General features: G+C 42.2%; 4 protein-coding genes across 4 annotated transcripts; 2 read left to right on the top strand and 2 right to left on the bottom strand.

Moving 5' to 3' along the window:
* Positions 1-1444: 1444 nt before the first annotated feature.
* BDB00DRAFT_881808 (general substrate transporter) lies at positions 1445-3557 on the top strand (the record flags this gene model as incomplete). Its single annotated transcript, XM_053128104.1, has 7 exons — positions 1445-1520; positions 1608-1939; positions 2140-2197; positions 2304-2668; positions 2765-3062; positions 3175-3348; positions 3409-3557. 7 exons carry the CDS (start codon positions 1445-1447, stop codon positions 3555-3557), a joined length of 1452 nt encoding a protein of 483 aa, XP_052983252.1.
* Positions 3558-3877: 320 nt separating this feature from the next.
* BDB00DRAFT_757304 (transcription initiation factor TFIID subunit A-domain-containing protein) lies at positions 3878-4224 on the bottom strand (the record flags this gene model as incomplete). The annotated part of the gene is made up of 2 exons (XM_053118973.1): positions 3878-4042; positions 4186-4224. Coding segments are annotated over 2 exons (204 nt in total), but the record flags the coding sequence as incomplete, so codon positions are not given.
* Positions 4225-5258: 1034 nt separating this feature from the next.
* BDB00DRAFT_806296 (thioredoxin-like protein) lies at positions 5259-6505 on the top strand. The gene is made up of 3 exons (XM_053122256.1): positions 5259-5358; positions 5421-5543; positions 5632-6505. The coding sequence occupies exons 1-3, from the start codon at positions 5347-5349 to the stop codon at positions 6163-6165; spliced, it is 669 nt and encodes a 222-aa protein (XP_052983250.1). The 5' UTR covers positions 5259-5346; the 3' UTR covers positions 6166-6505.
* BDB00DRAFT_757424 (uncharacterized protein) lies at positions 6500-8141 on the bottom strand (the record flags this gene model as incomplete). The annotated part of the gene is made up of 6 exons (XM_053118985.1): positions 6500-6666; positions 6771-6838; positions 6940-7306; positions 7406-7503; positions 7660-7925; positions 8025-8141. The coding sequence occupies 6 exons, from the start codon at positions 8139-8141 to the stop codon at positions 6500-6502; spliced, it is 1083 nt and encodes a 360-aa protein (XP_052983249.1).
* Positions 8142-10445: the final 2304 nt, after the last annotated feature.

Here is a 10445-nt window from a genome sequence, read left to right as displayed (position 1 = left end):
CACGGCGTATTACTCTTGCACGTCTGTCGTTTCCTTCCACACGGAATCGTGACTCGTCAGACCACCTTCAGTATCCTTCTAATCTGAGAGACTTTGTTATTTTCCCTTTTATAGAGTCCAATGACGCTTTCTAGCAAATTTTTACGTCGTTCTCGAGAGGCATTGGCGTTATTAGTAATGTTGTTCAAAGGCATTTTGTCAGAAAGAGAAGATTTAAATGCATATATTTGCCTAAAATGGAAATTGCCATCAAAACCGCAGTTCACCAAGAAGTTCGTTGTCTCGTTTGCGACCTGGCCAGCAAAAGTAATGACACTTTGACGTACTTTTAACACTCCACATAAGTTCTTTATACGCTTCACATTTCGTCTGTGCAATCACTGTCATTAGACTTTTAAGCCTCATATATTTTCACCAATGCCAAGTAACCTGGTAGCGTCTCCATCGTAATGCTGAAAGTACACCACCATAAGTTCACCATATATATAAGCCTGAGCTGCTGAGCACAATTGTTACGCTGCCTGTTGGTGTTAATGGTAAATCTCAGGCGCACAAAACTATTCTTCCTTGTCGGTTCGCCGCAAGGTGACGATGAGCCCCCTTTGAAGCAGAAAATAGAGAAAGAAAAGGAAAGATGTTGCCATATCGGGTAAATTCGGGTTTTCAAGGTTCTTTTTTCCTACGGTGATGTCTGATTTGTAATTGTTCCAAAAGATAGGTACGAGTGCATATGCACAACCATTTGCACCATTGCAACTTTCTTACGGTAGAATCGTCATTGTTTTGGTTGTTATTGTCAATGCCGAACAACGGAACAAGGAAATTTCTCTCTCCCAGCTTGTAATGAGGTGAAGCGTCCCCTCACTTTTCAGCTGGAGAAGTCCCGCTTGGAAGTGAATGGTGTCCACGGAAAACTTTAAAGCTGGAGCCGGTTTACTCGTTTTCTTTTCTGTACGCTGTAATGACGCAAAAGTGTCGGGCATTCTTCCAGGGTGGTACAAGGACTCGCACACACAGTGGTTCAGAGCAGATCAAGAAAGTGAGTAACATATATATCGCCGCTGCCGGAGGTTTATAAGGGAGCACGGCGAAGAAGGCAAAGATCATGCGAATCTCCTAAGCTGCCAACTCTTTTTTTCGGTCCTCGTCCTGTGAAAGCTACAAACGTCTTAGCGCGTACACGCAGGAAAAGAAAAAAAAAGTTAAGCACCAAATGGGGAAGCTGTGAGCCTAAAAAGGCGTACACAGGTTTTACCCCGCAATTCCAAATCAGTTCAAGCCAGGATGAAGGAAAGTCCGCTGGGTGGTGGTGGTGATGGTGGGCGGTGAGAAACGAAGAAGGCTTTTAAATAGCCAAGTTGAACAAGAAGGACAGATCATACGAGATCCCTTCTCTTTTCTGTTCTTTTCTTCTACTCTCTTCCTATCTCTTCTCTACTACAGAATGGCTTTCTTTGAGGGGACTGTACTGTTGTACGGCTTAGCGTGCTTTGCATCTGTTGGACAGTTTCTTTTTGGCTGTAAGTCTATTTTCTCGTTTTGACAACGTCAGATCGGAGGCGACAACTGCGACAAAGGTGAGCTGATCTCTTGTTGACTTATGTTAGATGACCAGGGTGTGCTGGCAGGCATTCTAGTCAACCACGACTGGCTTCAGACGTTCAATTATCCCACTGAAACAATGCAAGGTTTCGTCGTTTCTATCTTTTTGCTTGGTGCCTGGCTGACATCCTACGGTGCGCCATGGTCGATGGACCGTCTCGGCCGTCGATGGACAATTGAGATTGGTGCTCTGGTGTTCATTGTCGGGGGCATCCTGCAAACGGTATCCGTCACGCTGGTTCAAATCTTGTTTGGTAGATTGATCGCAGGTTTTGGTATCGGCTTTTTAAGTACGGTCGTCCCGGTCTATATGGCCGAGTTAAGCCGTGCTCACAACGTAAGTTTAAATAGGCCCTTCCTGATTGTAAACATGATAGGCTGTGCGGATGCGGTGCGGGAGCTACACAAGATATGGAGCAGAGAGAGGGAGGAAAGAGAGGCAGATGCAAGGGTGTTGCGCAGTACATTACGGTCATGCATGCATGCAGTGTGACCTCTGATGGCGCATATCGTACTGACAGAATAAATCTCTTTTAGAGAGGCAAGGTCACCGTTGCCGGAATGAGTATCAACATGTTTGGTTATGCTTGCTCAGGTAAGGAGAAGATGAAACATGTATTATCAATGACATATCTCATGCAGAAGAACAAGAAGTCTAATGGTTGATCGGTTGCTATTGATGTATGTCAATACCACAATAGGCTTTATCGACTACGGCTTCACCTATGTCCCAAACGAATGGTCATGGCGTGGTCCCTTGCTCTTGCAGTGTGTCTTTGCAGTAATCCTTGCGGTTGGCTGCTTCATCTTCCCTGAATCCCCGCGCTTCCTTGTCAAGAAGGGTGACCATGAACGAGCACTCAATATATTAGCTCGATTGCACGGTAAGCCCGAGGATGACAAGGACGTCCAGCAAGAATGCCAGGAGATTATCAATGCAGTCAACTACGAAGCTGCCCTTGGCCAAGCTAGTTGGAAGGACATGTTCACCACCATGCGTCGTCGTTCAATCATTTCGATCATGGTACAAGCGCTTGCCCAGTTATCCGGTATCAACATTGTCACGGTAAGACTATCGCTACGTCATACAAAGAACCCGGATTTGAATTTTCTGTCCTCTTTTTTCTTTTTTTACTAAAACGAAATTTGGCTCATTTCTTAGTACTACGCACCCAAAATGTATGAGCGTGTACTCGGCGAGGGCCGCATGCCGATCCTGATGGCAGGCTTCACTGCCCTGGCGTATTTTGCTGGCGCTGTAGTAGCCATCTTTTTGGTGGATCGAGCAGGCCGTCGTAAATTGTTCATGAGTGGCAGTTGCTTGATGGTGATCTGGCTTATTCTCATGGCTGTCTTCAACAAGTATGATCTGGGCCTCACCTCTGCGATTCTCGTAATCGTATTTACTATGATTTACGTGTTCACTTTTGGTACCTCATGGGCTTGCGTTGGATGGTTGTGTAAGTACATCTCTATATAATTTCTTACTGATTGAGTTTTTTTTTTCAGTGTAACCTAGAATTCTGGTTTTTCTAACTTAAACTCTTTGCCCATCATCTTCAAACATAATAGATCCGGCCGAAATCTTCCCACTGCGTGCTCGCGCCAAAGGAATGTCGCTGGCCGCCTCCTCTAACTGGCTTTGCAACTTTGCCGTGGGTCTCTGGACACCTGAGCTTTTGGTCAAGATCGAGTGGGCCACTTATATCTTCTACATGGCTTTCTGTGTTCTTGCATTTGTTCTCGGTAAGCAGAAATCGCAAAAATATATATAGGCTTCTTACTTATCCGCAAAATTGGATTTAGTCTACTTTTTCTTTGTCGAAACAAACCAGAAATCGCTTGAAGAAATCGATGAAGCTTTCGGAGATGTCAACCATGCTGCTGTGCATAAAGCGGACGAGCCTTATCCGAGCGACGCAAAAGTAGCCAGTACTGAAAAGAGTCCAGTTTAAACACTTTAAAGAAACTTCCCACGTAGCAGCAGCAGCAGTAGTGTAGTATTATAAATAATGTCTAAGCTTCCACCCTTACCACCTTGTATTCTTTTACCCTCATAATTTATAAGTAATAATATGTAGATAAACGTAAAGGTCATTTATTGATCATTTCTCCCCCACACCCACACAATATAATAACAGTTCAGTTATCATCCTCTTTAGCATGACTCGTGTCTTGTGCTTTTGCTGCAAACCCCGGGTATACGGACGTTCCAGTTTCATCCTACACACACATACGAGTAAATGAGTATGTGTGTATAACTTTCCTGAGTCGTTCAAGAAAAACAAATTGTCAGATAACTCCCCCAATCCCGCGATGGAGTTTTCGTCATACCTAGAAGGTCTTTGACTTCCAGTGTATCGGATTTGCGATGCTTGGCCAAACGACAAACAAACTTTATTACTGAGTCAATAAACTCATCTGCAATCTCCAACTGAATCTAAAAGATATTCAATCAACATGATGTGAGTAACCTTCTCTCTCCCTATTTCTTCTCACTTTCTTTGTTTTAAATCACATAATAATAGTAGTAGTAGTAGTAGTAATACTGGGTGTCGAAAAAAACAACTTATTTTCCTTCACCTCGGGCTCCAACCGTTCTGATGGATCAATATGACGGACGAATTATTGGATCTTTCGTTTGCCGAGTATACGCCCACCCGTGTGCAAGTCGGTCGTTCTATGCCTTTGCTGAATTCGCAGAAGCTGGAGGACCTGGCTTTAAGGGAACGTTGTAACACATCTTTGGTAGATGTAGCGACTGGTGTGCCTTGTTTTGAAGGGGCTAGCGACGCGAGAGGTGTGATATATATACGCAGGCGAGGTGGAAAATGTCGCGATGGCCATCATTTGGTGTTGTGCTGCTAATATTTATATAAATACGAACACACACGCGTATGTATCTTCAAGTCAAAATAACCATGAAATACTATAACCGCTTCTGTTTTTTTTCCCTAAAAAAAAGTAAAATAATAAACCAAGTTTCTTTTCTCCATTTAGAAGAAAGCGCTTACCAATTTGTTGCATATTGAATGGTTGTTTCTTGCGCCGATTTCGGTAGTTGCTGTTATGATATCGCTTCAAGGCTTTAAATCACAGCAAGTTGTTGCTTGATAATCTGTTGTTGTGCAGGCGTAAGTTTGAGTGTTAGACTGTTCAGAAAATCTGATAAACGGCGAGTTTGGATTGCATTTCTTGTTCTTGCAGTTTCGTTCAAGCTTTTGTTGTAGGTTAGCAATGTTGTTGGCAAGCTTTCTGCACTTCGTTCGGTTGGATCACTCCAGTGTACGTGGCATTCCCGATGCAGGGAAACAGTACCACGTAACACAGATTTCCGTTGCCATGGCAACCATCAGGTTAGCTTTACGTGTGCCTCATCCGATTAAAGCACTTGTGACATTGTATGCGAAGTGTAGGTTAAGTTTCTGCTGTGTCTGGTATGACAAAAATGACTTTTATTGCACCTTAGCTATGTTATACTCCAGCTCAATATGAATGAATTGATCGAGTGATAGAAAAACATAGAACACTAGCTAAACAGGTGAAAAACTAGTAAACTACTGTATTGTGTATTTGTAAGGATGATGACGTGGCCCAACTCTTCTCTTCAAATGTGATGAGATGCTGCGCCCTCTTTAGCTCATGTGAAACATCATGCCAGTTTCCCCCACTCAATATTTAAAGGAAACCATCTGATTCTACCTTTAGACCATCGCTTTATTCTTTTATAATCTCTATCCTCCCATGGCAACAGTAGTAAGGAAAAAAGAGAAGACTGTACCTTCTCTATCTATGATACTAATATTTTCGATAAATAGGAGACAAAACCTGTCCTTTACGGCTCTTGGAATTCATCGGCAGCGTGGCGAGTCCGATTGATCCTTGCATGGAAAAATATAGAATACGAATATCGACCAATTGATCTTAAAAACAGTGAAGACGTACATAATTTTATTTTTATCAAAAAAGTAATTAATTTTCGTGTTTATTAGCTCATAATAAGTCTCTTCGACATGGATACATAAATAGTTGGGTAATCTCGCCAAGGTCAATCCAAGCAAACGGATCCCTGCTTTCATCACAAGTGACGGGGTTGTCCTGACTCAAAGCATGGCTATTTTGGAATACATTGAAGAAATGTATCCAGAAAAAACATGTTTGCCTGCAGATCCCCTCCAACGCGCAATGACACGCGAAATATGTGACGAAATTGCATGCGATATCCATCCCATCCAAAACACTGGCTTACTGAACGACATTTGTGGCGGCGATTGGCCAAAATTTGAAGCATGGGCCCGTTCCCGTATCACAAAAGGATTTGATCATCTGGAAGCCAAGCTGCGGGAAGACAAGGAGCATGTTTTATCAGGAAAATACTGTATCGGTGATTGTGTCACCATGGCGGATTTCGTTTTGGTGCCTCAGTTCTACAACGCTGTCAGATACATGGTGGACCTGTCACCGTATCCAATCATCGGATCTATCCACCACCACTTGATGACAGATTTTCCAGAGCTCATCGAGACAGTGCCGGAAAGACAGGTTGACGCACCCGCAAGTTGAAAAACCCGCGACAATCAGGCCTCACGTGATCAACTTACTATGGTACACGAATAGTTATACAATGATTTTGATACCGACATTATGCAGTATTCGAAGCTTTATTATCATTAAACGAAATGAATAAATAAACTTTTGGAGACCGAAGTACAGTATAGACTACTAATGCCTATCTCGCATCATTGTTTGTGGTCACGATGATCCACATCCGCCGACTTCTTGCTTCATGCAGATATCGCCTCAACGCATAGCGCAGCTGCTATCGTTCTATAAAGCTCTAGCCTGCGAGTCTAATATGCACACAAACGGAAGAGAATGTTTTGAGCATCTATAACGCTTAATTAAACTTACAGGGATCCTCGTTTTCTCTAAGCTTACCCTTCGATTTAGTTTTGGTATGTTTGCCCAAGAACGGACGCTCAGCTAACGATGTAATCCTGAATCCATGGCGCTTGCCAACGCCAAAGTAATCGAAAATGGGATTATGAATTGTTACTCGGTTATCTAATATAAGCAAGAATGATAATGAATACGTGATTGCTAATTATACGACGAGCCTTAATCGTCTATATAAAAATACGTCCCATTATTGGGATGGCACTGCTTACCCCAGACAGCAACGCTGTCTTCTTCCCATTTGAAGCGCACTTGAATGTCGTACCCAGATATGATGTGACTAAATGTTTTTTTAAGTAAAAATAAAGTGAGCTTAGACAATTGTAATAACCAGTTTATGATAAGCATTAATCAATCAATAGAAGTAAAGCAGAATAATACTTGAAAAGACTGTTCAGAATACAATCTGATTCATCTTGATCGAGTCCAACGATACTACGCGTGTAGCGTGGCTGTACAAACAATGCATTCCGACCAGTAACTGGGTGAGTCCTTACTAGAGGATGAACTGCAGTATAGCTATCCCGACGAACAGTTCGGCCGAGCCTAATTGCTTCATCGACCTGATCTTGCCCTGAATGTACAGCCTCCAGGCCTTCAACAACCCTTTGCATTTGAGGCGATAGACGATCATAGAGAGCTGTTCCACTACACCATAGAGTGTCCCCACCACAAGAGGGGATGGTATCGAGTTTGAGCATAGTCAATCCCGGGGTGTGTTTCTCATATGAAACATCAGTATGCCAGCCTGATAGATAATATGTATTTAAGGAAAACGTCAGCGGGCTGCGCAAACTATAAATCTAGGTGAAACAAGCACATAATAACTACTACTTTTAAATCGTACCTCGACGATAGTCGAAATCACGTTTTTTCATACTGGTATCGTAGTATAGGACGTGAACAAAAGGAAGATCGGGCGAAGGAACACCAAATGTTGGGTGGCTGCAATATCATTATTTAGTATCCAATGAAAGTGCTACAGATACCTCATTGAACTAAATGTACTTACATATGTCTATGAAAACGATGTAGTTAGAGTCAAAGATCGCTAGTAAACTGATAGTAATAATCATGTTAAAAAAGAAGATTGATACTCACAGAGGTCCGTAATGCTTTCCAAGATCAACCGCTTGATGAACATCAATGTCTTGTTTACGGAAAAAGACAACGCCACGTTCGGCAACCATAAGAGCCAAGTCATCTTTTTGCTGATCAGTCAGTCTTGAAAGCTGTATCCCGTGGATTTCTGTACCGATGGCAGGAGTCAGATCAAAGATCTTTTCAGCGTTATCATACAAAGAAGCCTTCTTAGGATCCGCCCGATGACCAGGGTCATGATGCTCAAATTCCTCAATTTCTGGATACTAATTTCATTCAAAACGGCAACAACAGAAGTAACACGTTAGCTCATAGCTTATAGTGGGAAGAATAGTGTTGAAAACGATTCAAAATCTTAAACTGACCTTGGTTTCAGGATAAACGAGGTAGCGCCCCTTTTCACGGGCGAGTTGCTTTAAGTCGATCTTTTTGCTTTCTGCTTCAACAACAGGCATTACGGGTTCAGCGTTTGGCGGGGCCATCTTGATCTAGATCAATTGTATAGTACTAGTACAAGAAATGATATGATTCAGATCAGGAATGTAGCGTATACACTTGAGCAATGGGGTATATATATATAAATATTATTTAGTTATTTTAGACAACATATTGTCGGCGAGTACTAATGTCTATGCGTTTTGGCGATCAAAAAGGCTCTTTTTGATAGCATGCAGGAACTTGCAGAGCGCTGTGATCGAGGCTGCCAGTTGCTACTACAATAGCAATGCAACGGCGGGTATGATATTTGCTACTCGCAAGTCTGCTTGTGCATTATGCATATGGTGAATTTCATGACTTTCCATAACTTTCGTAACTTTCGTCGCTTGCAATTGCAACTAAGTGCATATCATAGCACCATCTCTTTTTGGTAATTTGTGTGTTTCAGTCAAATCCAACGAGGGTCACCCACAGTAACCGTAGTGCATTATTATATTCGCGTCAATTGAAATTTAATGGTCAAAAAATTTAATACAAAATGCAAAGTTAGATCCAAATACATTCATAAATGCCTATCTATTTGACGAAAATATATTACTTCGTTGGCGCTTTTGGGTAGAGGAATAACAGATGGTTGAGAATCAAGAAGGGGAAGGTGGAGAATGTGAAGGTGGGCGACGAGGGAAACTTTTGGTAAGAAAGGAAGGACGGCGGCTATCAGCCAAAAGCTGTAGTGGTTGTAATCGCGATGCCGTTGGTGCTTGAGGGTTTGATGACGATGATGAGAAAATCAAAAACGGTGAAAGAGCGGAAGAAGCGAGAGCACTAGCAGGAGCTGAAGCAGAAGCGTTAGTAGAAGTAATGCTTAAGGAGGAGGGAGGCTATGTGGCGGCAAATTCATTGCCATAAAAATTTGGATTTAATATATGCACAACAGTTTCTTTTAACATGCTACATGCAGCACCATTAACATGTGGGATCCACCAGACATCTCGGTTGGTGCAGGAGACGCTCCACGTTTCACTTGACATATTCCATTGAGCTTCCACAATCATACGCTTCATGAGGAGCAACACATCAACAAAAAGATAAGCCACTAATAAGCTGCTATTCATACGTACTCTGTTTGATTTCGAGGATCAGAAGCCACAGATCGCGCACTACGAGCTGATATTAAGAGCTGGTCTCGGTAATTGAGGTGGACATAAAAGCTTTCTTCAGGTTGCATTTGGCGCTGTTCGATACAATATGATGCAACGCAGCAATAACAAAGTCAAATGGATTGGTGTGGATGGTATTGGGTTTTGACTGGGTTCTATAACAACAGCAAACAAATAGTTAAGCACTTACCAACTGCCTGCACACGTAATATAGCAAGAGCAAATATGGTCACGCAAATTGTGGAGCGTGCAACTAAGACAGAAGACTCTATGGATTATTACAATTCCTTTTGTTCACCTCTCTTTAATAGGGCCGATCCAAAGCACATACGCTGTGAAAATTACGGCTTCGACCAAGTGTTGTCGCGATTGCTGAGCACCAGGAAAATTACAATAAGATCTTACGTTGCTATAAAGTTCACCTCGTTTGTTCTATTTTTTTCCATATTTCGTCCTTTTGTAGTAGGTATCATTCCGTACTTCGCTGTCAATGTACCAAGAGAACAATCAAAACCGCAGGAACCAAGTACCCCTGAATTAAGTATGCATGCTCCTGAGCTGCCGAAGCACCCTCTGGACTTCCCCTTGGACGACCAAAGCTTGAACAGAAGTAGTATTGATGGCGGTGATGACATGAGTGTCCCATTTCATGACCTAGACTTTAAAGACCACCTCCCTTTTCGTGTCGGTGAAGAAGAGCATGTTGTCTAAGATGACTATAAATGTGACAATGACACTGTTGACAGCTACATATATCATATTAAACTACATAGCGATGATGATCAAATATGAAGTAGTGGAAGGAGTGATAAAGAATAGCGACGACCTCATTTAGGAGATAAACGGTGGTGCGGCACCCCGTATAGCTATCCTTGGACACTAGAGCCGCCATTGTTTACTTTACAAAACTATGAGCGCAAAAGTAACGAACTGTACTGTTGGGTCCAGGGATAATTTTAGCAATTAATTGCATGATACATTCATCGCGATGTGAACAAATGGATTATAAAAGATGTTTTTTGTAAGTTTTATGACGCATAACGCATCTGGTGCAAACGCGTTTTAATTGCTACCCTGGTCGAAGCTGAAAACAGCTACTTACGATCGTTAGAAACCTAAAATCAAAGACTCTGAATACGACGGAAATAAAGTGTGAATAAAAGGAAAAAGGCAATTTATGGGCCTTAA

This window comes from Zychaea mexicana (genome assembly GCF_025766255.1).
Source record: "Zychaea mexicana strain RSA 1403 chromosome Unknown BDB00scaffold_11, whole genome shotgun sequence".
NCBI lineage: Eukaryota > Fungi > Mucoromycota > Mucoromycetes > Mucorales > Lichtheimiaceae > Zychaea > Zychaea mexicana.
This window is presented reverse-complemented; position numbering and strand designations above follow the sequence as displayed.